Below are 27,814 nucleotides of genomic sequence, written 5' to 3'. Positions count from 1 at the left end.
CCTTCAGTCTCTTTATCAGGTGTGGGGATCCCCAGCACAGTTGGCTGCAAGTTCTAATACCACATTTGTGTTGCAGTATTTCTTTTAAGTGAGTAGGCCCCCAGTGTGGCAGGTTGTTAGGCTCAGGGCCTTACAATTGCTGTAAGCCTCTAGCCTATTAGGTCTCTTGTCAGCTCTCTGAGGATTACAGCTGGGTGGGGCTGGCCTCAGGCACAGGAGCACCCAATTGTTTCAGGTTTTGGAAGGTGGAGCAAACCTCCTATGTGGGTCTTTGAGAAGCACAAGTCTTCTGTGGCTGAGAAGCCCTGCCGCCCACAGGTCCACACACACAGTCAACACAGTCCTGCCCTGTGTGAGTGCCCCGACCTCCCCAAATGGACCCAGTCTCTCCACGGCAGGAGCCCCACACACTCTGCCACCACCCCACACTCTCCACCCGCTCCTTGTGTACACCCTGCCCTGCTCAAGTCGGCTCAGTTGCCAGGCTGCAGAGAATCCAGTCACCAATCTATGCAGGCCCACACGTTGCCTGAGGGCTTGTTGTTGGGTGGGGCCAGTCTCTAGGGTGGGCTGCCTGCCCTGGCTGAGCTGGATTAAATCGGTGCTCTAGCGGGTGGAGCAGACCCTGGGCTAGCAGGCCTCAGGGAGAACTCCAATGGTGTCTGTGTCAGCACGCCCACACCAGGCCACAACAGTGGCTGCCGCCAATGTCCCAGTTCCTGGAGAGGTCTCACCTCTCACCGAGATGCACTCAGGGCCTATTAGGTGAGTCTCTTGTCACCAAAGCACTGTACACCTTTCTTTCTGGTGATTTTAGGGTGCTTCCTGAAACGGGTGAGTTTGCACACGGGCCCTTTAAGAGCCAGTTTTAGTTTCTTTGTGAACCGGGTTTTCTGGGGGTGCTCCCCAGTGTTTTAGTAGCAGGCACAGTCAGATATTATGCCGCTGGTGTCGATTGTGCTGGGTCCACAAAATGCCCACAGCGGGGCTGCTCCCGGCTCAGGGCCCCGCGCCTCCAGGGAGGCTGCGTACCTGTGAGCTGCTCCCGGTGGCCGTGACGCTGGCGGCTTGTGAAGGCGGCGTTTTTCTCTCCAGAAGGGAGTCTCTGCCTCTTCCACCTCAGTTAGGATTGTCCGTTGTTGCAGGAGTTCCTCTCATCCAGTTTTCAGTTCTGTCTCAGGGGTAATTTTTCCACGAGTAGTTGTAAATTGGCTGTGTCCACGGGAGGAGGTGAGTTCAGAGACTGCTTACGCCGCCATCTTGACTCCTCTCCTCTACTCTGTGCTTTCTATTTTTTATTTTCTATACTGCTTCACCTACTACTATATTTTCCCTTTGTTTTGATTTATTGAGTTTTTATTGTGGATTGTTATGGTTTTGTTCTTATTTTGATTATTTTGCCTCTATTGATTTGGAAGATATATACTCTTTCTATTCTTTTAGTTCTACCCTTAAAATGTTTATCATGTTTTAGCCTAACAAAATCTAAAATTATTTTAACTCCTCTAATATCCAATACTAGGAGCTTAGATTACTTAACTCCAATCATCCTCCATCCTTGACTTACATGATATTGTTGTCTAGTATTGCAGTTCTATCTTAAAAAAAGTTTTTTTTTACTTTTAAAATTTATGTAAAGTAAACTTCACTTTTTCAGTACAGTTCTATGAGTTTTAACACATGCACAGATTTGTGTAACCACCACCACAAACAGAATATAGAACAATCCATCACCTTAAAAAATTCTCTTTGGAGTCAAACTCTCCCCAACCCCAACAGAAAACGTATTCTGTTTTCCATCTCTATAGTTTTGCTTTTCCAGCATGTCCTATGAATGGAATCATTCAGTATATATGTAACCTTTTGAGATTGGCTTTTGTCATTGAGCATAACGTTTTTGACAAATATCCATGTTTTAGCATGTATCAATAGTCCCTTCCTGTTTATTGCTGAGTACTATTCTGTTGTTAATCCATTCACCTGTTGAAGGACATTTGGATTGTTTCCAGTTTTTTGTTATTACAAATAAAGCTACTATGAACATTCATGAGCTTTTTTTTGTTTTTGTGAACATCAATTTTCATTTGTCTAGAGTAGGACTTTTAGGTCATATGACAAGCATAAGTTCAAGTTTATAAGACACTGCGAAGCTGTTTTCCACAGTGGCTGTACCGTTTTGCATTGCCCCCACCCCCAGCAATGTGTGAGACTTCCAGTTGCTCTACATCCCCTCCAGAACTTTATGTGGTCAGATTTTGGGGGATTCTTTTGTTGTTATTATTTTGCCATTTTAATAGTGTTATCTCATTCGGGTAATGTTATCTCATTTCATAATGGGTAATGATGTTGAGCAGTTTTTCTTGTGCTTATTTGCCATCCATATATCTTCTTTGATAAAGTTTCTGTTCAGATTTCTTTTCCTGTTTTTAGGATTGTTTTCTTATGGTTGAATTGGAGAGTTCTTTATTCTCGATACAGTTCTTTTATCATATATGTGATCTGCAAATATTTTCTCTTTCTGTGGGTTGTCTTTTCCTCTTTCAGCACTGTCTTTCACAGAGCAAAAGCTTTTAATTTTGATGAAGTCTAATGTATCAAGTTGTTTTTTTCTTTTGTGGATCCTACTTTTGATGTTCTATCTAAGAACTCATTGCCTAACCCAAGGTCAAAGGTATCTTTTCATATGTTTTCTTCAAAAGTTTTGTAGTCTTATGTTTTCTATTTAAGTCTATGATCCATTATGAGTTAGCTTTTATATATGATATCAAGTATGGGTCAAGGTTCATATTTTTTGCATATGAATGTCCAATTGTACCAGCACAATTTGTTAGAAAGTCTTCTTCCTCCATTGAATTGCCTTTGCACGTTTGTCAAAAATCAGTTGGTTATATTTGTCTGAGTCTGTTTTCTTTCTTCTGTCCCATTGATCTGTCTTTCTGTCCTTTCGCTATCATACTCTTTTGATTACTTAATTTTATAGTAAGTCTTAAAATTAGGTAGTAAAACCTACAAATTTACTTTTTCTAAAAATTGTTTTAGATCTTCTACTTCCTTTGCAGTTTCACATCAATTTTAGAATATTTCTCTATATCTACAACAAATCCTGTTGAAATTTTGATTAGGAGTGCATTGAATCTATGACCAATTTTGTGAGTATTGACATCTTTATTATGTTGAGTTTTCTAATCCACAGATACAGTATGTCTCTCCATTTTAGATCTTTTATTTTTTCATAAGTATTTTGTAGTTTTCAGGATACACATTCTGTGCATATTTTGATAGATTTATATCTAAGTATTTTACCTTTTAAAGCAATTGTCTGTGGTATTTTATTTTCAATTTCTATATTCATATGATCATTACTAGTGTATAGAAATAAAGTTCTTTTTGTATGTTTACCTCATGTCATGCAACCTTGCTGAACTCATTTATTAGTTTTAGGAATGTTTTTGGTAGATTCCTTGGCAGTTTTTACATAGACAATCATATCATCTGCAAATAGGGACATTTTTATTTGTCATTTCACCTCTATATGCTTTTTGTTGCCTTTTCTTGCCTATTGCACTAACTCAAACTTCTAGCACCATGTTGAATGAGTGTCAAGTGCAGACATACTTGCTTTGATCTTGGTCTTAGTGGGGAAGGCATTTAGTCTTTCATCATTAAGAATAATGTTAACTGTAGGTTTATTTTTTTGCAGACGTTTCTTATCAAGTTGAGGAAGTTCCCTTCTATTACTAGTTTTCTCAGAGTTTTTACCAAGAATAGGTGTTGAATGTTGTCAATTGCTTTTTCTATGTCGATTGATATGATCACGTGGTTTTTCTTCTTTAGTCCGTTAGTATGATGGATTATATTGATTGATTTTCAGATCCCTGGAATAGTATCCCTGGAATAAATCTAGCTTGGTCATGGTAATTAATTCTTTTTATATATTGTTGAATTACATTTGGTAATATTTTCTTAAGGACTTTTGCATCTATATTCACAAGGAAGATTGGTCTATGGTTATCTCTCTCTCTCTCTTTTTTTTTTTTACTGTTCTTTGTCTGGTTTTGGTATCAAAGGAGTACTAGCTTCGTAAAATGAATTGGAAAGTGTTCTCTTCTGTATTCTGGAAGAGATTATGTAGAATTGGTGTTAATTCTTCTTTAAATATTTAGTAGAAATCTCTTGTAAAGCTTTCTGGGTCTCGAGATCTTTTTTGAGACTTTTAGTAGTACATGTTCAATTTCTTAATAGTTATAGGACTATTCACATTATTTGCCTTATATTGGGAATAATGTGTTTTTGTGATGTATTTATATTTTGTATGTGTATTAGGTAGTTTGTGCTTTTTGAATAATGAGTCCATTTCATGTCAGTTGTCAAATTTACGTATATATAGTTGTTCAAAGACATCTTTTTGAAATCTATAGGATTTTGTAGTGATATTTTCTGTTTTATTCCCATTATTATTATTATTATTTTTTTTTGTGAGGAGGACTAGCCCTGAGCTAACATCTGATGCTAATCCTCCCCTTTTTTCTTGAGGAAGATTGGCCCTGGGCTAACATCCGTGCCCATCCTCCTCTACTTTATATGGGACGCCACCACAGCACGGCTTAGCAAGCGATGCATTGGTGTGCACCTGGGATCTGAACCTGCGAACCCTGGGCCACCGCCGTGGAGCACACGCACTTAACCACTGCACCACCGGGCTAGCCCCTTTATTCCCATTATTGATAATTTATATCTTCTCTTCTTCTTTCTTTTCAATCATGCTAGAGGTTTTTTTGATTGTACTTATCTTTTCAAAGAACCAGCTCTTCATTTTATTGATTTTTCTCAACTATTTTTTTTGTTTTAAATTTATTCATTTCTGCCCTTTATGATTTCCTTCCTTCTGCTTGCTTTGGACTTATTTTTGGTCTTCCTTTTGTAGGTTGTTGCAGTGGGAGCTTAGCTTTTTCATTTGAGAATGTTTCTCTTTTCTAATATATAGATGTAGAGCTGTAAATTTTCCTCCCAGCGCATTAACACTTTTGGCCGTGTTAAATATTTTGATATGTTGCATTTTTACTTTTATTCAGTTTAGTATTTTTTTAATTTCCTTTGAGACTTTCTCTTTGTTTTGTGGTTTATTTAGAAGTGTTTTGTTTAGTGTTCAAGTGTTTGGTTATTTTCTTCTCTCTGTTATTGATTTCTGTTTTGATCCTACTGTGATAAGAGAATACACTCTAAATGATTTCAGTTCTTTCAGATTGGTTGGGATTTGTTTTATGGCCCCAGATGTTGTCTATCTTGGTATGTGTTCCGTAAGCACTGGAAAAGAATGTGTCTTCTGCTGATGTTGGTTGGAGTGTTCTATAAACTGTTAAATTCTATTGGTTAATGCAATTGTTGTGTTCTTATATATCCTTGCTGATATATATATATTTTAATCTAGCTGGTCTGTCAATCATTAAGAGAGGGGATGTTGAAGTCTCCAACTGTGATTGTGGATTTGTCTGTTTCTCTTTCCAGTTTTGTCAGCTTTGCTTCACGTATTTTGCAGCTTTGTTGTTTAGTTCATATACATTTAAGATCGCCATACCTTCTTGGTGGATTGACCCCTTTATTGTTATATTATACTCCTCTCTGTCTCTGATCACTTTCTTTGTTCTGAAGTCTACTTATCTGATATTAATACAACCACTCCTGCTTTCTTTTGATTAATGTTTACATGATGTCTTTTCCTATCCTTTTACTTTCAAACTACTTATATTATTATAGTTGAAGTGAGATTCTTATAGACAGCATGCTTTTAATCCACTCTGCCAATCTCTGTATTTTAATTAATATATTTAGACTGTTTACATTTCATGTAATTATGGATATGTTGACATCTAAGTCTGCCATTTTATTTTTTGTTTTATGTTTCTTCTTTCTGTTTTTTTTTGCTTTGTGTTCTTTTTTTTTCTGTAGGTTAGTCTACGTTTTGATTTGTCTGTAGTGTTTTTGAGTGTATCTCTTTGTGTAGCTTTTTTAATGGTGACTCTAGGTATTACATTATATGTACATAGTTTATCACAATCTACTATGTTATTATTTTACTAGTTTGAGTGAAATCTATAAACTTTACTTCCCTTTATGTCCCAATTATAATATAATTATATTAAGTATTTCCTCTACATACATTTAGAACCACATCAGACATTATTATAAATTTTGCTTCAACCATCAAACAATTTAGAAAACTCAAGAGGAGAAAGAAAGACTTGTGTTTACCATTTTTGCTCACCATGTTCTTTCTTTCTGATATTTCAAGGTTCTTTCTTTTACCATTTTTTTTTATGTCTAGAACTTCCTTTAGCAGTTCTTTAAAGCAAGCCTGCTGATGACAAATTTTAATTTTCCTTTATCTGTGAGTGTTGTTATTTCTCCTTCATTCCTGAAGAATATTTTCACTTGATATAGGATTCTAGGTTGGCATTTCTTTTCTTTCAGTGGTTTAAAAATGGTATGCCACTTCCTTCTGTCCTCCATGGTTTCTCATAAGATATCTGCTGTAATTCTAATTGTTTCCTCCTATTAGTAAGGTATCATTTCTCTATTGCTGCTTTCAAGACTTTTTTGTTTTTAGTTTTCAGAAGTTTGACTGTGAGGATTGGTGAGGATTTCTTTGCCTTTATCCTGTTTGGGATTTGCTCAGCTTCTTTGATATGTGTATTTATGTCTTTTGCCAAATTTGGAAACTTTTCAGCCATTATTTCTTTGAGCATTTTTTCAGCCCTGCCTGCTTTTTTTCCTCTTTCTGAGACTCTAATGACGTAAATATTTAATCTTTTGTTATAGTCCCACAGGTCCCTGAGGGTTTGTTTTTGTTTATTTGTTTGTTTGGTCTACTTGGGCTGTTGTTCAGATTGGAAAATTTCTATTGTGCTTTCTTCCAGTTCATTGATTCTTTCCTCTGCCCCCTCCATTCTGCAGTTGACCCATCCACTGAGATTTTTTTAACTTACATTATTGCGTTTTTTAGCTCTAAAATTTTTGTTTGGTTCTTCTTTCTATCTTCTATTTCTCTTCTGAGACTTTCTATTTTTTCATTTGTTTCAAGCATGTTCATAATTGCTCATTGAAGCATTTTTATAGTGAACGCTTTAAAGACTGTTGGATAATTCTAACATCTCTGTCAACCTGGTATTGGCACCTATTGATTGTCTTTTTATTCAATTTGAGATTTTTCTGGTTCTTGGTATGATGAGTAATTTTTTTATTAAAACCCAGATATTGTGAGTATTATATTATGAGACTCTGGGTTTTATTTAAACTTTCTCTTTAAGCTGGGTTTCTCTGATACCACTTCAGCAGGGGAAGGGAGAATTCTGCTTTGTCACTGCTGGATGGGAGTGGAAATTCTGGCTCTCCATTAGGCCTTCACTGACACCTCCCTGGGTGGGAGGGGTAGGAGTGCCTTGTTATTGCTCCTCACTTGGCTTCCATGGATAACGTGGAAGAGGGTGGCCTTGTTACCACTGGGTGTTGGTGAAAGTCCTGTGGGTTTGTCTCTCCACTGGGCCTCCTGTGACACCACCCCTGTGGGCAGGGGGCGGGATTCTTTGGCACCACCAGGTGAGTTTGGATGTCCAGGCTACCCATGTGGTTTCCATTGTCACTGCCCAGTAGTGATAATGTCCTAGCTCCATGCTCATCCTTTTCTGACACTGCTGCACTGGTTGAGGGGAGGGGGGTAGGTTGAGTGTACAGCCTGGCAAGGGTGGAAGTGTAGGCTGTCTACTCAGCCTTTGCTGGTGTGAGTGGGGTAGGACAACAGTTTTTTCTGTGGTGTTTGGCTGGAGTGAGCAGTTATCATCTACAGATTTTCTGTCTTTCCAAGCTGCACCTTTCCTGGTCCTTTGGCCACAGAGACCAGGCTTTGTTGGCCTTGTTTTGTCTGCATCCATTGGTATTTCAGGTCACCAGCTTCTTAAGCTCCAGGTCTGTAATATTTGAAGCAAAAATTCCCTGTCATGCTATTCCTTGGATCTGTGGGTGCTTAGCCATTCTGCCTTCTCTCTACCTTTCAGAATTTTCTTATGTTCATTTTATATGTAAGTTCCTGAGATTTTGTTTGTACTTAGAGGAATAGGTAAAACACATTCACTCCATCTTCCCAGAAGCAGAAGTCCTCTCATTTTTTAATGTCCTCTGATTTTTTAATGTATCATTTGTTTTTAAATATTTCGTGCATATGTTGCAGTCTTTGATAATTCCAATCTGTGAAGTTCTTCAGGCTCTATACATGTTGTTTCTTCTTTCTCTGTACTCTTAATCTTGGTGATTTGTTTTCATGTGAATTTGCAGGTTGTATGTGTGAGAGTGAAAAAGAAAGGAGAGAGAGAGAGAAAAAAAAAACACCAGTGTGAGAGAAATCTCTGACTGAACCTTATCTCTGAGAATCCACAGGCAATGAATTGCTTTGCTCCAAAGAAGATCTGCCTTCTCCCAGATGTGAGGCAGGGTTGCTCACAGGTTGGGACCACTTTAGCCAGCATCCAAGTTCTTACCCTCGACATGTTAATCTCGGGTTCAAACCCCCCGCTTTCTGGCGGGGCTGACACTTGGGTGCAGATCTCAGTGGTGGCATTTGCGTTTGTCACCGGGACTCAGTGCTGTCTCTTTGTTTGCTGTTTATTGATCCCTACTCAGATTTCTGTGACCTTTGCTTATTTGTTTGGGGGGAGGCCAAGAAGTATGGGTGTGGGAACCTGCTTAATTCTGTTAATTAAAAAAGAAAATGTCTGGAAACAAACAAAGTGGGTTTGCTGTCCTTCATCCAGTGCCCGTCTGCAGCAGGGGACCCTTCAGAGTATCTCGTTTGCCATGTTTTTGCTGGAGTGCAGTAACTTAAGGTTCCTGGTAAATTCCAGTATTGTTTGTATCATCTCCTGTTAGAAATTTCTGCTACTAATGTCTCTGTTTTTCTAATCTCTCCATGAGTGAAGAGAATGAGGAACAAGTGTGAAGCTAAGTTCCTAGTTTTCTTACTGATTGTTTCTCAATTTTCTCTTTAGGGCAGAAAAGACTGAAGTTCTGAGTGAAGACCTTCTTCAGGTAAGATTGTTGCTGGCCCTTAGCTCGTAGATGCCCAAGCTGTCTCCCCTTTTAAAACTAAGCCATGCCCAATGCTGTTTAAACTGCTCAGACTACTCCTCATGCAATCTATTTAGAGACATGGCTTTTTATCCTTTACGATAGTACCTGGCATTTTGAATACCGGTTCAGGTAAGATTTTTCAGGAGACATTTCAAGTCATTTCACTGCCCTGTCAGCGGAGAGTCCTAGAGTCTGCGATCGCCCCGCTGCAGCTCTCCAGCGCTGGCTGTTTCTCCCTGGCAGTACTTGTCTCTGCAGAAACATGGCTCAGACTTTTTCCCACGATTGTCCAGACTGATGACCCCACTCCTGATGTTGCCCTCACGCAGTGACACGACCTGCTGCTCTGTCTGCAGGTGGAGAAGCGCCTGGAGCTGGTGAAGCAGGTTTCCCACAGCACGCACAAGAAGCTCACTGCGTGTCTGCAGGGCCAGCAAGGAGCAGAGGCTGACAAGCGCTCCGTAAGTGCCCTCCTCGCCCTGGGCAGCTTAAAACGTACCTCCTAACGACAGGGGTCCCACTCCTGGGCCGTGTGGCTATTTATACAGCCATTTCTATGTCTGAGAAATCCATCTGACCTGTGGTGTGTTTCTGTAGTGTGGCCCCTTCCACCTCTTCCTGCCCTTTAACCCCGTCTGAGGAAAGGTGCCTCCCTCTCCTTGTCCTCCCAGATCAGGGTGACCGGGACGATTGCAGGGGCTGCTTGAGATCCCACCTTTAGGAAGCTTGACCCTTTCTCTTACCTGCTTCAAATCTCACTCATAGATCCCATTTGCGTCAATAGTATCTTAAGATTTCATGGAAAAAAATTATACTGTGGTTTTGGAGGTTATAAGTGACCTATAAAGGCCCCTGTGAAAATTGTTTTCACTCTAACGAAACAGTAGTCTGCTAAATAAAGGTCCTCAATGTCTTTGTATGGAACCTACATTAGTAATGACAACCGTTGCATAACGTAATTCCGTTGAACAGTCTTTGGGGTAAATAATCGTGGCAGCTTACTTCCCTCTTGACCCGCACCCCCCTCAACTCCACTGAAGATGAAAAGATATTCTTAGACTTTTCACTTCGCTTTATTAGAGGGGAGATGCAATCTAGGTTTTTTTCCCTCCTTGAGTTTATAATCGACCTGTTTGGTGTCTGTCTGGTTTCTCTGACCTGGAGTGTTGGCTTCTGCTTCCGTGTGGTCTCCCTGAGCCCTCCCAGCTTATGCTGGCTTCATTTCTATTGACTGCCGTGGGATGTGCCCTGATACCTCACCCCATCTCATGCTGCAGGACAGGAACCTACTCTGCTCGCTTCGTCAGTCATTCCATTCTCTCTCCCCGGCTCTGGTTTCTTCTTCCTTAATATTCCCAGCAGGAATCACTTATGTGTGGTAGAAATAAAATGTTCACAGCTTTGGAAAATGTCTATGGAAATAATTCTGTGTATTTCAGGAATTTCAGCAAGGGGAACCTGAACAGTCTAAAGGGAGAGTTTGCAAAATTGCTTTACACACGAAACCCTTTAATCAAATAAACGTCTAATGTGGGACTCCAGGAGCTGTTCCGAGGGGGGGGCCTGCAGCCAGGCCTGCCTATGACCCACCTCCTTTCTTTTGTACCGAGAAGCACTGTTTTAAGAATAACTGGTCTACAGTACAGTGTATTTTGGAATCAAGAGTATCATCTGAATGTTCTCACCAGAGGCTTGAAACTGGCTTTAGTGTGGGTAGGTTGATTACTACTAGCATTATTTTTCTGGGAAAAGATAAATTTACCTAGGTTTGTAGGATTTTAATTGGATTGAGAGTCATGCAGATTATATCAGTTGGAGGCATTTTGCTCCCTGAGTGTTCTAAAATACAGTGAATTAATAGAAAATTTGAGACATGGCAAGGCAAACAGATTAACAGATGATTGGCATTGAAAGATAGTTTGTTACCCACAGTTCCTCAAAGGAGGGGGCAGGCCATGCAGGGCTACACTGGGGAGCAGCACCAGGGTCAGTCAGGAGGCAGAGGGGGGAAGATGTGGGCAAGAGCCTTTATTTTGTTTCTACAGGAAGGAATGGATGAGGCAGGGTAAGCAGGCTTAGGATGGGCTGATTTGAATAACTTCAGCAGGTTCTGGGGCACAGAGGATGCCCCTAGTTGTCTGATACCTGGTGATTAGGGAAGGTGGATGGTGGCCTGGAGTGTGAGAGCTCCCACAAAGGAGATCATGGGGCTGTGGGCTCTGGATTGGTTGGTTTGCATTTGGAAGGCACACTCATGGCTGAGTTGCTTAGTATCCCCAGGTGTTGGCTAACCCTGGGAGGGGCAGTCCTTCAGAATACAGAAAGTAAAAGACATAGTTAATATACTGATTTAATAGTGACTTTAGCAAAAAGGTACTTACTATTTCACTTAAGATGTCTGAAGTAGCCATTCCCACGGTATATTCATCAGCTTTGGGTCAGAATTTCTGCAGTGCTCAAGCTTCCCCTTATAGTCGTAATCTGGCTGCTGCAGCTCCAGGCATCACGTCTTTACATAACCACATAAAAGGCAGGCAATGTGAGGGTGGTGAGAGGATGAACTATCTTTGCATACTCTTTTTGTTTTGATTAGAGAGAAAAAAAAAAGCCTTGCCCAGAAGAATTTCTTTCCTGTTTTCCTAGCTGCAAGGGAGGCTGTGAGGTGAATATGTGTTGGAGAGAAGTGGGTTTGCCATGACTGGCCATGCTTCGCCTAGTGGGACACACACAATCTGGCTTCTGTTAGCAGGGAAGACCTGCAGCAGCTGTTGGTGGTCCCTGAGGGCTGCAGCCACACCCCTGCAGTGATTCACGTGTAAACTGGGCACCTGTTTAGTTGACCTGGACGCAGTCTGTGTTGGACTGTGTAGGTGCTTGAGCACGCACAGATCAGTGATCTCGCGTCGCAGATTCAAGTGCCTGATTTTGTCAATGATTTCTTGGGCTGATCAGTCTTTCCTTATCCTCATATGGCTGAATAAATGATTTGGCTGAAAAGAAGGTCGAAGAGCTACTTGAATACTTAACAATCACAGACCTGCAGGAAAAAAATTTCCAAGGCCAAGATTCAAATACATTTTTTTCAATTTTTTCTAAAGTAGCCCATTGAGAGATTTAATAAGAAACACGACACTTATTAATTGCCTTTAATAGTGAAATAGATGCCCGGTTCTTTGTGATTATTAGGTAAGGAGATGTGTCAAGATCTAAGGAATGGGTGAAAAGAAAAAGAGATAAAAAGAGGGAAACTAAAAAAAAAAAAAAAATAGAAGAGAGGGTGGGGAAACCAGTGAACAACCAGCTTGGAAAGTTGGGTGTTAAGAGGGGATCAGGAGATGAACTCGCAGAGGGAGTGAGGCCAGCTGAAGTGAGTGTGTGGGCCCTCGCATCAGGACTGGGTCTCTAGGCAGGGTTCTGCATTGTATTGGGGCACATGTAAGTTGTTGCTTTTCGTCACTTCTCTTTTAACAGGTTCGTTAGCTCTTTAGCAGTTTAATTACAGTTTCCAGCACTAAACCTTTTATCATACACCTTTAAAGGTTTGGCCCCGACAGCTGGGGCTGGCAGTCACATGGAGGTGGGCAGAAAAGTGGGGTTTTGTTGCCACTATCTCAGGGACCAGAGCAGTATTATTTGGTGGGTCCTGAGTTAAACTGTATTCCTTATGTGGGTTGGAGAATAGAAAGGATATGAGTTAAGTTTCCGTTTTACCTTCTTTAGTCCAGGCTAAAAGCTGGTTATTTCATAGGTTTTTAAAACTTCTCAGTATAATGAAAATGTTTGATTTTTTTACCATCCTTGCATTTCTTTCTCATAGGGAAGTCATTTCAACAAATGCACTGTTAGCATATGAAAGTGTCTCTCTACTTTACTCAACAAATGCTCAGCAAGTACCAAGTCTGCCATGTGAGGCAATGTATATGCCAAGTGCTGAGTACAGTCAGCAGGATCCCTGTCCTCTGGAAGCTCTCAGTCTAGAGGGGAGCAGGCATCACACACAGAGTTTATTAGTTACTCAGATAATGTCTTCGTGCTAAGAGGAGTGGCTTACTAGGGATTAAATGGTGAAGGTTTCCACGAGGAAGTGGCCTTTAAGGACAAGCAAAAGGTGGCAGCACCAAAACTGGTACGAGTGCTTCTAGGACAAGAGGCGACGTGCAGAGTTCCCAGACAGAGGAAGGAGTTTGGTGTTTGTGAGGATCATGAAGGTGGCCAGAGTGGCTAGAAAATAGAGGATGATGAGGAGAGGGGCGTGAGACGGGGCTGCAGGGGCCTGATCTCACCTTGCAGGCCGTGGTAAGGATTTGGACTTGTTCCCTAAGAGCTGTGGGAAGCCAGTGTTCTAATCAGGAGCAGGATAATTAGACTGGTGATCATATGGGTGATCAGTTATTGGTGATTGTGTGAAGAATGGGTTAATGGGGCAGCGGCTATGGGGGAAGTAAGGGACAGTCAGATAAATATGGGAGCAGTCTAAATAAGGTACAATGGGGACAGTGAAGGCAGAGAAATGGGAAGATGTGGTAGGTAGTGGAAGTAGAGTATCCAGGACTTGGCACTGGAATGGATGTGGGGTATGAGGAAGGGGGTGGGGTTTCAAGGTCCCTGGCTTGAGTGACACTTGAATCCAAGGGGGTTGATGAGATCACGTAGGGAGAAAATACAAAGTGGGAAGACAAATGACCCTTCAATCAAGAACCCCAGGAACTGCAGTATTTTAAGCTCTAACAAGAGGAGGATCTAGCAAAGAAAGCAAAGAAGTCGAGAATGGTTCTGTAAATCCACCCACTTGCTAAATCTAACTCCCAGACATCATCCTTTATTCTTCCCTTTCCATACACCCCACATCCAGTCTTTCCATAGGTCCTGCTGGCTCTTCCTTCAGAGAATTTCCATTTGCTTCCACAGAACCCACCCTAGTCCATGCAGCTATCATCTCCTGCCTGAACACAGTGGTTCCTAGCGGGTCTTCTGCTCTCCACTCTGACCCCCACCCCCTTCGTAATCCATTCTCTACAACACGCTGAGTGTTTAAAATGGAAATCAGATGATGCCAGTCTCATTAAATCCCACCAAAGTATTCCCATTGTAGAATAAAATCCAAGCTCCTTACCTTGGCCCCTGGACCCTAATGATCTGTCTTCTGCCTGCATCTCTGAGCTCAGCTCTCAGTCTCCTCCCCTCAGTCATCATTATCCAACTGCACTGACCTGTTATTGAACATGCCTAGCTCCTATCTATCTTGGGGTCTTTGCACTTGCTCTACCCTCCGTATGGAATATTCTTAACCAGCATTTTAGGCCAGCAACTTCTTCTTTTTCGATTCTCAACTCAAGTGTCGCCTTCTCAGTGTGGCTTTCCTACCACCTAACGTGTTTGCTCCCTCCCTCCCCCAATCACATTGCCCTATTTTATTTTCTTCATAGCACATGTTATTATCTGAAATCATTGTGATCATTCATTTGCTCATGTGTCTGATCCTCATCACTGATATGCGAGCTCCATGGGATCAAGGATCTTGTCTTTCCATTGACTGTATTCTTAATGCCTAGAACAGGGCCTGCCACATGGTAAGCAATGCTAAAAATAAATTTTTGTCGTGAATGGATGATCCATAAGTATTTTGGGCATGGGAGCTGCCTAACATATCAGCGAGCCTGTTTAAATCCTCCCTGTTCTGTACAGAAGCAATTTAGCATGATAGTTCTGAGTTTAAGCTCTGGAATCTGATTATCTGGGGTTGAAGTACAGCTGTCCTGCTTCCTGATTATACCTGACCTTGGGCAAGTCAATTACCTCTAGATGCTTTGGTTTCTTCATTTGGAAAATAGTAATGACAATAATGAATTTCTACCCGATAGGATTGTTTGAGAGTTTAGTGAGGTAATGCATGTAAATGCTTAGCACAATGCTTAACGTAAGTAAATATTAAAGAAAGATAACCTGCTACTGTTATTATGGCCCCACTCTTAGGCCAAAATGACCATTGAGAACTACTGAGCCCTGAGCAACAAGTCTGAACCTTGTCTTTTGTGGGGGTAAAGATGAGCCACAGAAGAATTGGTTGGGCTTGGAATTAGATAATAGTAGACAGCAGTTTTCACAAATGGAGGATGTGGAGTGTGTGTGTCTGGGGAATACAATGAATGTTAGAATAGACTTTTTGTCTCAGTCGTCTATCCTACAAACTGTGTTGCTTATGCCTAATGTCATTTTAGAGAGAACAGTCAATAGACCAGTCAGATTGGCAACTTCAAATCCTAGAACGTTCTGACTTCCCTACCCTTAATTCTTGAGGTTCTGTCAGTACTCTAGAATCAGGGAAAAGTTTATTTTAATAGCTTCTTTTTGACCAGGAAAATCGCTGGCCTCCTGGGTGAGGCTTGCTAAGTAAGGTCTTTTTACCTGGGCACTAATATTCACCTGAGTATTAGGTGACTCTCAGCTTAGATCCTTGTCAGCTGAGGGAACAAACTTCAGCAGCTTTTCCAGATCTGGGGGCAGTTTCATCCTTCTAAGACTCAATATTCTTATACCTGAAGTGGAGATGAGCAGAATGTGGGGCAGAGAGCAAATGACACCTCGGTTACAGGCAAGGTGTTAGGTTAAATGAGATCGACGTAGTGCCCCGCATGTACGGAGCCCTCCATTTTCCTTTGTCTCAGAGAATGTCTTTAGAAATAGAAATAGTGTGTAGTCTGTTGTGAGTTACAGTCCATCAGCTTCTTACTTTCTACTGCCTTTTCTTACGGATTGCCCCCACCCCCGTTTTGACATGAAGGTGTACCACCTTAGCCCATTTTTTCCTTCCCCTTTTCACTTGTTGGCTTCCTTCTGATTTCCTGATTCTTAAAGCATCAAGACAAATGAAAACTCATCATGAATTTCCACTGAGGTTTTACTCAGTTAACCCCCCATTCCCGCCCTTGGAATCCAAGCACGCGTTCTCCTCACCTCTCTCCTCAAGGGAAGTCTTCCTCGTGAGAGTCACTTGTGCCACAGGCACAGGCCCTGGCTTGTGACGGTTATGCCATCATTAGGGAACTTGTTTAGATAAACTTTGTCATCTTCATTCATTGATCTATGTAGCCATTTACAAAAAAAAAAGAATGAGGCAGGTCTATATGTCACAATAGGAGCTGGCATGAAAGATCTCTCCCTACGTGAAAAGGAAAGGGAAGACATCGAGTAGGGTGTATAGTGCTAACATTTGTGGGAAAAACGTGTCCACTAAAAATAGACACACACACACACGTAATTGGATCTGCTTAGAATATTTATGGAAGATACACAAAAAACTGGTCACCGTCATTGTCTCTGTTGAGAGGAGCTGTGTGGCTGAGAGTTAAGAATGGGAAGGAGACTTTTTGCTGTAAACCGTCTAGCACCTTTTGAGTTTTGTACCATATGCGTATATTTCCTACTCAGAATTAATTAATCCGTTTGCTGTAGATAGATAGATAGATAGATAGATAGATAGATAGATAGATAGATAGATATGATAGAGACAGGTTATTTTCCATGTTAAAATTTTGAGAATTAAAAGGCAATTGAAACAGGAATAACTTTTGAATTTTGTGGTGCTTTGTCACTTAATGCTACCCTCTGCCACCTAAGAGCATCTCAGAATCATTAGTGAGAGTGTTGAGTGACTAGAAATGACTGGAAAATAATGTTGTCCCCCTGGCTCAGGAGGAGGGCCCCTCTAGTCATATCACTTCAAACTGGTTTTTCCAGAGTGAATTTTGGAGAACAGACACTTGGCTGTCCCCTTGCCGTCCTCCCTTCCAGACTCTGATCAGACTCGTAGTCCTCAGTGGCTGTTCTTGTTCTGTGGATCTTTACCTCCATTCCTTTAGTCACCCACGGACAGTTTTCTGCTTGACTCACTGACAGGACTAATTGGAATAATCTCTTTCCATATTTGGAAAAGCTCCACTCACCTACCAGTGGATATAGTTCTCCAGAGGGTGTCAACTCCCAGGCTATTAGAACTTCCCTTTAGTCTGTTAGAGGCAAGATCCTCTCTTACGTGTTTCCTTGTCGAATTTTGAAGAAGGACACAGAGAAGCTGCCTTCCTGCCCCAAAGGTGGGTCATGGCGCTTGATGCTCAGCACAAACCACGATGGCTTTTTTTGTATGTGAGCTGACCAATCCTGAGATTGTACTATCTGACATGTGGGGCAGGCCATCTTCACTGGTTCCTTGTTGGGATATTTTAGGAATTTGCAGATTGAAGACCTTTCCTTAAGCCAGGTTTCTCAACCTTGGCACTCATGATGTTTTGGGCTGGGAAGTTCATTATTTCGAGGGACTGTCCTGTGCATTGTAGGATGTTAGCAGCATCCCTGGCCTCTACCCACTAGATACCAGTAGTGTTCCCCACATTGTGACAATAAAACTGTCTCCAGACACTTCCAAATGTCCCCGGGGGGACAAAATCACCCCTGATTGAGAACTGATACCGTATGCCACGCTCTCTTTGTGAGTATACAGAAATATTGTACCTGCTCAACTCTTTTTTTTTTCTTATCTTTTTTAACCACTTCAGACATTTTCCTAAAATGTGCTTTAAATAACTTTTTTTAAAAGGTGAGGTGGGAGGAGGTACTCTCCTAGATACTGTTTCCTGTGCTTTTAATTAAGTCTCTGGAAACTTGTACGTAATAGCTTTGTAGGACAACAAGAAAGTGGTGTTTAAATTTGGATGTATTAATACTGAGTTTCGTGGTCTCATTTTTACCAAGAAGAATGTCCCATTTTATTTGAAATGATAGGGTAATGAGTTTATCCCTTGAGTGAAAGGCATCTGATGTCTGTGGAGTGGACATGTCTAAGGGCAGGGAGGGGGATGTATTATAGACGTGTTGAAGGCTTTATCCACCAGGTGTCTTGGGCTCTCTCCAACTGGACTTATCCTGGGAACCACATGAACATATCACTCTTGGGGGTTGACCTACCTCCCATAGTCTTCCCTGGAGATACCTGAGGGCACACAGGTCTTCTGGGAGAATGTTCAAACTAGATTCCTAAGTTCTAATGGATGGAGCCCTAAAAATATGTCTCCAATGTGATCCCTCTCTCAAGTCATCACTTCTGTCTCAGGATTGAGTTATTTTAATCTGATCATGCTCTTCTTAAGCCCTCCAATGGTCCCCAGGTGCCCTTAGAATGAAACCCCAGTGCCTGCCTCTGGCTGACAAAGCCCTACCCTCTCTCGCCTCTGCCGTCTTCTCCCACCACTCTCTCTGTCACTCACTGGGCTCCAGCCATGTTGCCCTTCTTGGGGACCGTGAACTGGCCGTGTTGGTTCCCACCTCAGGGCCTTTGCACTTTCAGTTCTCTCTGCCTGGAATGTTCTTTCCCAAATCTTCTTGGGGCAGGGCTGACTCTTTTTCTTCCTTCAGGTTGCACCTTAAATGTCACCCCTCTGAGAGGTCTTTCCTCATCACAGCTCCAGACCCCACTGCTGCGCACTCTACCCATTATCCTGCTTTCTGTTGTCTGTAGCACTTCCAACTATTTGAAGTGATCGCCTTCATAGTTTCCATGCTTATTATTTGTCTCCCTGCGCTAGACTATAAGTTCCGTGAGAGTGTCTAGTCTTCTTCACCACTGGTATAGTGCCTGTGTAGGCAGTCCACAAGTACTGGATTAGTAAGTGAATTACAGCTGAAGCTCTCTACGTACTAACACAAGAGGCTGTGGGCCGGGTGTAGTTCTGTCTCTCTCCATTTGAAGAACTATCTGTGTGGCAGTGTGGACCAGAAGACCTGAGGATGTGCTAGCAGTTCTTACCTTGTTTTCAGGGTGTGCTGGATGGTGTAGGCTCAGTGAGGAGAGGCTTGTCGATACTTGGTAAGGAGGGAAAGTGGGTCATGCGACACTCCTGTAGTAGCATGCTCCTGCCTTCCTGCCTTCCTCCCTCCCTCCCTTTTTCTTTCCTTCCCTTCTTCCCTCCCTCCCTTCTTTCCCATATAACATAAAACTTACCATTTTAACTATTTTAAAGTGTACAATTCAGAGACATTTGGTATAGTAACAATATTGTGCAAATACCACCACTATCTAGTTCCAGAACATTTTCATCACCCCAAAAGGAAACCCCATACTCATTAAGTAATCACTCCCCATTCCCCCTCCTCCTGGCCCTTGGCAACCACTAATTTACTTTCTGTCTCTATGGATTTGTTTATCCTGGACATTTCATATAAATAAAATCATACAGTATATACCCTGGCTTATTTCACTTAGCATAATGTTTTCAAGATTTATCCGTGTTGTATCATGTATCAGGACCTCATCTGTTCTTATGGCTGCATAATATTCCATTGTATGGATATACCACACTTTGTTTATCCACTCATCTGCTGGTGGACATTTGCGCTGTTCCACCTTTTGGCTGTTGTGAATAGTGCTGCTTTTCACATTCATGCACATGTTTTTGTTTGACCACCTCTTTTCAGTTATTTTGAGTATATTCCCAAGAGTAGAATTGCTGGGCCATATGGTGATTTTATATACTGAACTACTGCCAAACTTTTTCACAGTGCTGCACCATTTTACATTTCCACCAGCAAAACATGAGCTTCCAATTTTTCTACAAGCTCACCAATACTTATTTTCTCTGCGTGTAGTTTTAAAAAATATATTAATATTATGTAGCCATCCTAGTGGATGTGAAGTGGTATCATTGTGGCTTTGATTTGGATTTCCCTAATGACTAATGATGTTAAGCATCTTTTCATGTGTTTTTTGGCCATTTTATATCTTTTTTGGAGTATGCCTTTATTTTGATGCTTAGTTTGTTTGCATTGTAACTGTATGTGAACACTTTTCTCTTTCTTTCCTGACCATAAGCTGCCTTGTTCATAAAATGGGGCTAATACCTTTCTCAGGAGATTTTTGGAAATTAAAGCATTGCTCAAATCTTTGTTAACATAATTTTGAAATTTTCTCTTTTTTCCTTGCTGCCATCCCACTTTATTTTAAAGTACAGCATGAAAACCTTAGGATTATTTTCCAAACTGGCAAATTTAATTCCGTTTTAATTTTCTGAATTTTGACATCTCTTATTCTAACCCATCATTGTATCCCATGAATTTTTAGGTTTTAAACATATTTTAAAGTCAGTTTGTTTCTTAGCTAGTATAGTATCTACACAAGTATTTGACTTTTTGCTATTTGAGAGTAGCTGGGTGACAGTTGAAGTAGTTTTCATGACAACATTGTTTTCGTTTTCAGAAAAAATTGCCTTTGACAACACTGGCTCAGTGTTTGATGGAAGGGTCAGCTATCCTGGGAGATGACACACTTCTTGGGTAAGCTGATACCATGCATGGGTTTGTGCCAAATCTAGGTAAGTCCCCGCCCATGAAAAGGGGACTGGGGCTCCTCAGGGGGCCACTGAGGCCGCTTGCAGTCTGGCTGGGGGCTGGGTGGAGAAGAAGAGGAGGCTGCCAGTGAGAAATCAGAACCCCAGGCCTGAAGTCCTACTGTCTTTGCAGCGAGGCAACTCCCAAGTGGAGAAATTAACATAAAACTGTTGAAGGACAATTGAAATCCCTAGGGCTCCAGCAGAAGCAAATATAAAACCTCTCAATGTCAGATGTCAGAACTTATAGGCTTCTCAGAAGAACAGCCCTTGCTGATTTTGAGCTCACAAGAAAAACAAACTAAAAATAGAATCATCATGGGAGAGACTCAGCAGGCACAATCAGTAGGAGAATCAGTACCCGAAGAACTAAAAATAATAGGACAATATGAAAGAAACTGTAAAGTAATTATGTTTAAGATGGAATTTAAAAATTTAATGAAGTCAAAAAATCCTTGACAAAAGAATCAAACAATATGAAAAAAAAAATAGGCAGAATCAAAGAAAAACCAGATAGAGCTTTTTAAAATTCAAATTATACTTATGATAATTTAAAAACTTAATTGAGATAAACTGGAAATTGCACACAAATAGAGAACTGGTGAACTTGAAAACACATCTGGAGTCGCCACCTAGAATGAACAGAAAGAAGTACAAGAGAGAAGGATGTAGCACTGTTAGATGGAGAGTCGTGGGTGATAGAATGGAGAGGTGCAATGTTAGGTCTAGTAGAAGTTCGCGAAGAAGAACAGAGAGAGAAGAGCAAGTTATGGTTGAATTTTTCTTCTCTAGATTTGAAGAAAAACGTAAGTCTTTAGATTTAAGCAGCACAAAAAATCCTGACTGAGATCAACAAAAAGAAATCCATCCCTGGGCACATTGCAGTAAAAACTACAGATTATTAACGAAAAAGAGAGAAATTTAAAGTCAACCAGAGAAAAAGATAATTACATACGAAGAGCAATTAGACTGAAAACAGACTATTCATTAGCTGAAATAAATGTCAGGAAATAATGGAGGAATATCTTCAAGTATTGAGAAAAAATATAGGAAACCTAGATTTTACAATGAACTAAATCATTATTCAGGAATAAGGGGAAAATAAATATATTTTTGGGCAAAGATTTAGAGAAGTTACTGCTCGTGTGTTCTCACTGAACACTGAAGAACTCACTGAACTCAAGAACACTTTCTCACTGAAAGAACTAGTTAAGCTTATGCGAAATAGATTATGTCCAGAAGAAGGGAATGCAATGCAAGTAGCAAGACAGCATAAAATTTGGTAAATGTGGTGTAGGGGGTGAAAAAAATTATTTTTCCCTCCACCTTTCTTAGATTCCTTAATGGGGCACTGCAAATTAAAATGACAAAAGACAGATTAACAGGAGAAAAGCATGCACATTGTATTAACATGTGCATTGCCTATACATGGGAGAACTCAGTGATGAGTAACTCCAAGGGGTAGCTAAAACTTGGGCTTCTATAACATTTTTAACAAAAGAACAGTAATTTTTAGAGAAGTGACAAGACAAAGGAAAAGAAATTTGATTTTCTAGGGTGACATTGTGGGAAGGCAAATATATGAGAGCACTAATGGAAGATAAAGACTAATTAGTAAGGTTTGTAATGTAGGTTTCTCTGGTGCCTTTTCTGGGCTGATAAGGGTCTAGAGTCGTCTCTGGTAATTAACTCCTATCCTTCCTGGTAAAGAAGGGACGGGGGACACCTTTACAAATTTATATCCTTCTTTTAGGAAAATAGGGGGCAGGGCAGAGAGCTCTTTTTGTATCTTCTTCTCGGTTGCCTTCAGCTCAAAATAATAATCCTTATGCCAAAGTGGTATATTTTGGGGTGGCAAATTCTGCTACCCTTCAGTGTAAAGAAATATAAATAAACATTGAATTAAAAAATAACAATGTGACAGTGATTAATTTGGGGGGCGTTAAAGCAAAGTGAAACTAAAATACTAGAAAATAGTAACATGAAGCATTGGAAAAAAAATTGGTATTTCAAGCTCTTATCTTGTTTGAAAGGAGGATAAAGATACTACATTTAAATTTAAAATGAAGTGTGCATGTTGGAAAAGTATGAATAACCACAGAAAGGATAGAAATAGAATTTATTACTTCAAAACCAGTAAAAGGATGGAAAGGGAAGTAAATAAAATAGAAAAACCCATAGAAGGGACTAAAAGAGAAAACAGGAAAGAAAAGCATAGTAAACAGAAAACAAGACAAAAAATAAAAGGTAATAGCAATTGATGCACATCTATCTGTAATTGTAAGAGATGTAAGTGGAATAAATTCAACCATTTATAATATAGAGAATCTCAGGTGGATAAAGGTGAAATCCCGTTGTGTGCTCTTTCTGAGAGACACGCCTAAAACGTGATGACACAGCAAGGTTGAAATTAAAGGGATGGAGGACACCCAGGTAAAGATGACAGACTGTACACACATGTCTAATTTTTTTCCCTTCCCAAATCCACTACAATAAAGAGATTTTCTTCTCTTAGAAGACGTAAACCCATAAAGACAGGAAACACAGGAGAGAAGACAAGAGCAGCAACATTTTTTGTACTGTAAAGCATATGATTGACTGGGAACTGACTTAGCAAGTCCCAGAGAGCTGACTCTCCAGCTAGAAGGGGGATATGCAGAGAGCCCACACATTTACACCATGAAATGCTGACAAGGCTCAGGAATTGGCAGCACCAGGGATGTCTGGAATAGTGGGTCTTTGGGGGTGGGGTGGTGATTAACGTGAAGAGTATAGGTTGAAAGCTAGTCAGGTGCCATTTAGATCACTCAAACCCAGCCGTTACCCACACCTCTGGGAGACTCTTATCCCTTGCCTCCAAGCATAGTAGAAGTCTGGACCTTTATTCTCTGGAGGGGGTAAAACAGAGCATCCGTAGACTGGGGACACTGGGCACAGTGGAATGTAAATGTCCTGCTTATTACAGGGAATTAAATGATCTCATGCATACCAATGCTGAGACTCTTCAGCTCCCCCTCCCCACTCATGTGGCTCCCAGGCCTTTACCCTCTAGGCAAGCAAATTAGAAGAGCCTTCTTTGGGGAATCTGACCAGCCCAACAGGAATGAACTAAAGATACCAGGACACTGGAGCGGCAGTGCTCCAGTGAGTGGCCCAGCTAGATCATCCTGCAGACCAGCTCATAGCTAACGAGCTTCACTCACATACTCTGAGCTTTATAGTCTTCACCCTTGAAGACGGACAGGCACCAAAGGTCACCAGACATTGGAGGAAAGTCTCTAACCTGAAACCTAGATGCCAAAACAATCGGGAAGAAATAGGTAGTGCGTGGGGGAGGGGAAGATTTCAGGAAAACTTTCACTTATATTTTCAAGTGGTAAGAGAAAATAATGCATCCATTAAACAAAAGAATAAGATACTAATTAAAAAATATTTATAGGAAAGAAATATTCAGAAATCAAAAGTGAGCTCATACAAAAGAAGCATAGGACATTCTCAGTAGAAGGTTTGGAAGATAAAGTTGAAGAAATCACCCAGGAAAGAGAGCAAAAAGACAATGACATAGAAAATAGAAAAGTTAGAAAAGCAGAGGACCAATCCAGGAAGTCTTAGGCCTAAATAACAGGAATTCTGAGAAAAGGAGAGTAAGAAATCATAATCCTAATCATAATAAAAAAAAATCCAAAATAGTTTTCCAGAACTGAAGGACATGAGTTTCTATATTGAAAGGGCCCATTGAGCTCCTAATACAATAGAAAAAATTAAACCTATGCTGGAGGTCACCACCAGTGAGTACTAGTGATGAAAGATTCTACAACCTTCTAGAGGAAAAAATTGTCACATACAAAGGGTCAGAAATCTGAATGCTTCCAGACTTGCCAAAAGCGATAATGGAAGCTAGAAGACTCTTGAACAATGCCTTCAAAATTCTGAAGGAATGTGAAGCATAGGATTCAATATCCTGCCTCACTATCAATCAACGTGAAGGAAGAGGAGAATGTCGTGACATTCAAGGTCTCAAAAATTGACTCCCCTCACACTCTTTCTCGGAAAGCTAAAGCCTGGAGTGCTCCATTTTGGAGGAGTGACCAAGAAAGAAAGGAATAGGAATATAGAAAAAAGGATATAGGAAACAGGATGTCCAACTCAGGACAGAGAGAGAGAGAATCCCAGGAAATGGTGAAGGAAGATTGCAGGAGGACAGCTGTGCCGAGAGATGGAAGGAAAACTCCATCTAGATTAACAGAGGTCTGGGAGAGGCTAATTCAAGAAGATGAAGTTCGTTCACAACAAGTGTGGTGCAATATCTTAAGAGACAAATTAGAAAAGTGGCAGAGGATTTTGGGTTCAGTCAGGTACGTGGAAAACTAAACAAGCAAACCAAAACAAGGCAGTTATGAACTCCAGAGAGAACAACTAAGTGTGCAGGGAAGACCAGTTATCATAATACACTACCCAGCTTAACTCCGAACAGCATATGGAGTCAAAAAGTAGTGTCAACACTAAACATTTACTGATACAAATACGTGGAGGAAGGGGAAATGTAAATATAGCTAAATTCTCATTTTCTGTAGTTGAGAGTCAGTAGCAAATGCTAAAAATTTTAAAAAGTAGGGAGTAGCAGTAGAAATATGGAGTTAGTACGAGAAGAATCAGATAAAAGACATCATTAAAAAGGTACAAAGATAAACCCACAGCCTGGGAGTTGGCATTTGCAGCACACATGAAGAAGAATTGGAGTCTGTTCTACATCCACACATATCTATAAGTAAATAAAGAACTCCTACAAATAAATTCAAATAAATAGATCCCGATACAGAAATAGGCAAAGACTATGAATAGACACTTCATGGAAGAGGGATCCTGAATGGCCCAAAACATGAAAAGATACTCAGTCTTACCAGTAGTCAAGGAATGCAAATTAAAACCAGAATCAGATAATATTTTGAATCCACCAGTTCAGCAGAAATTAAATGCCTTACCAGTAACACGAGTTGGCAAGAGTGTAGAGCAATGGGAACTTTCGTTTGAGAGTCAAGTCAGTACTGTCACTTTGGAGATGAATTTGGCAATATCTAGTAAGGTTAAGGGTATGCATATCTTCTTTCCTTTGCACAGAAGAATTCTCACGCATGCAGAAAGAGACTCACAGCATATGCACTGCAGCACTGCATGTAATAGCTAAAAATTGTTAGTTATGGGAAGGCTTAATAAATGATGGTATATTCATAGAATGGAATTCTGTACTGCAAAGTGATCTAATTCTGCATGTGTCAAGATGGATAAGCCCCAGAGATAATGATGAATTTAAAAAGCAAATAATAGAAGTTCAGTGTGAAACCATTGATGTAAACTTTTTTAACTGGGTGAAGGAGCAGTATTATATATTGTGCATGAACACATACATATGTGGTAAAAGGGTAAAAATATGGACAAGAAAAGTACATACTAACTTTAGAATAACAATTACCTCTTCTCATACTTTTATTGATTTGTAAACACTTTTTACGGGAGTTTCAGTTAACAGTACCATGCAAGGGAGAACTGCTTGTGTACCATTCAGGGAAAATTAACGTCTTTGAAATACTATAATCTCTTGTCTAGGAATATGACGTAACTTTCTACTCCTTCAGGTCTTTTATTTGCTCATTGTTAGTCAACTTTTGGAATGATTTTTCCACTTCGATTTTCCAACGGATAGTTGTCTACTCATTCTGTATTAAATGTTTTCATAGCTTAAGAGAAAGAGTTTTCTTTCTATTAGAGCCTATTATAAAGTTGAGTTTTGGTATGTGTTTGAAGATGTTAGTTTGTTCATGCATCGATTTTAGCTGGTTTCTCCAGTGCTCTCAGGGGAGATAGAAGCACTGGCTCTTTTTGGGCCTGTGGATTGAGCATGCTTGAGTCTGTCTGTTCTCTCCCCATCTCTGTCATGTTTCCCTACGTGTCCCTTTTTACCACAAGCACACAGTAGGTACTCAGCATGATTTAAAAAACTGACAATTTCAGAAATGAAAGCGGATGGAGCAAGTTGGTCAGTGGGACACCATGGAAATCCACCAATTTATTAACACTGTCTCATGAAAGTTCACTCAGCCAGAGGTGATGACAGCATGACACAGGTGACATCTTGCTTTCTAGGGTATTCAGTGTGTTTTCTTCCCCTTCTGTTGCAGGAAGATGCTCAAACTCTGTGGAGAGACAGAGGACAAGCTGGCTCAGGAGCTGATTCATTTTGAATTGCAAGTGGAGAGAGATGTGATTGAGCCCCTGTTTTTACTGGCTGAGGTAAGAAGCGGGAATGAGGCTAGGCCTACTTGAGCAGGGAAGGACAGCACCATGGGCCCTTTAGTCCGTCTACTTCCAGCCTCATTATTGTTTCTATACCTCACCCTGCTCTGTGACACTGTTTTTCATCGGGGATTATTACTACCCAACCGCATGGTCAAGATTCCCCAATATGGCAGCCTTTTCAGCTGTTCACCACCCCATTCTCCCACCACACTCTTCTCTCTTGAAATTCCAGTGGGTAAAGGTGCAAAGCTGGCAGCATTACCTCCTTCCTCACCAGAGTCTCGACAGCTATTGCCACCCCTGCCCTCCACTCATCTCGTCTTCAGTGAAATGAACAGCCGCCTCCCCCCCCCATGCAGGACTGGGGACCCGTGTATAAGAGACTCTGTAAGGCCTCTTGCAGTTTATGTAAGTCCATTCTCTTTGGGCTATAAAGGACACTAAATAAAACTATTTCCTTAAAAAGAAAGCTTGGTGTCTGTGCGACAATTTTGCTAGCTTCAACGAAGTGAAATGTTATCAAGTAAGAAGAGAACTGGTTGGGGGACTTTATTTGCCCTGAACCTCCTTCTCATTGCCTTCAGTTGGTCATAAAACCCAGCCGGTGCTGCTAAAGATGGCAGATATGGGGGGGCGTGGAAAAAACACCTAGTCAACACTGTCCCGTAGAACTGCCTGCAATGATGGAATCTTCGACATCTGCACAGTTTGGTAACCACTAGCCACCTGTGTCTGCTGAGCTCTTGAAATGTGGTTAGTGTGACTGAGGAGCTAAATTTTTAATTTTGTTTAATTTTTGTTCATTTGAATTTAAAATGACATAGCCACATGAGGCTACCGTATGGGATGGCATTTCCCTAGGCCATGCTTGATTTCCTTTCCTTTCTGAAACTTCACATCCCCTGGTGCTATTTCTGGGACAGATGTCTGGGTAAATAATTACCTAAGTGCCTAAGAGTATTTAAGGTGAAGATCTTAGATATGGTGCTTTGATATAGACTGGCTCTAGACTTCTCAGATGCCATCCT

At 40.8% G+C, this 27,814-nt stretch overlaps 1 protein-coding gene across 3 annotated transcripts in view; it reads left to right on the top strand.

Moving 5' to 3' along the window:
• Nucleotides 1–27,814, top strand: part of ARHGAP44 (Rho GTPase activating protein 44) — a 182,641-nt gene that overhangs the window by 90,992 nt on the left and 63,835 nt on the right. Inside the window, exons 1-5 of one of the 3 annotated variants that reach the window (XM_087440409.1) lie at nucleotides 612–765; nucleotides 9,036–9,075; nucleotides 9,474–9,578; nucleotides 20,363–20,439; nucleotides 26,669–26,780. In XM_087440409.1, coding sequence (XP_087296535.1) covers nucleotides 656–765; nucleotides 9,036–9,075; nucleotides 9,474–9,578; nucleotides 20,363–20,439; nucleotides 26,669–26,780 — 444 coding nt within the window. In that variant the 5' untranslated portion in view covers nucleotides 612–655. Of the gene's footprint in view, nucleotides 1–611; nucleotides 766–9,035; nucleotides 9,076–9,473; nucleotides 9,579–20,362; nucleotides 20,440–26,668; nucleotides 26,781–27,814 lie in introns of those variants that run through there. The other 2 variants (XM_087440408.1, XM_087440410.1) reach the window with 2 other exon arrangements.

Source organism: Ceratotherium simum, chromosome 16 (genome assembly GCF_057802395.1).
Source record: "Ceratotherium simum simum isolate JZ-2026a chromosome 16, ASM5780239v1, whole genome shotgun sequence".
NCBI classification, from domain to species: domain Eukaryota; kingdom Metazoa; phylum Chordata; class Mammalia; order Perissodactyla; family Rhinocerotidae; genus Ceratotherium; species Ceratotherium simum.
The sequence above is the reverse complement of the archived record's forward strand: the minus strand, read 5'-3'. Positions and strand labels throughout refer to the sequence as shown.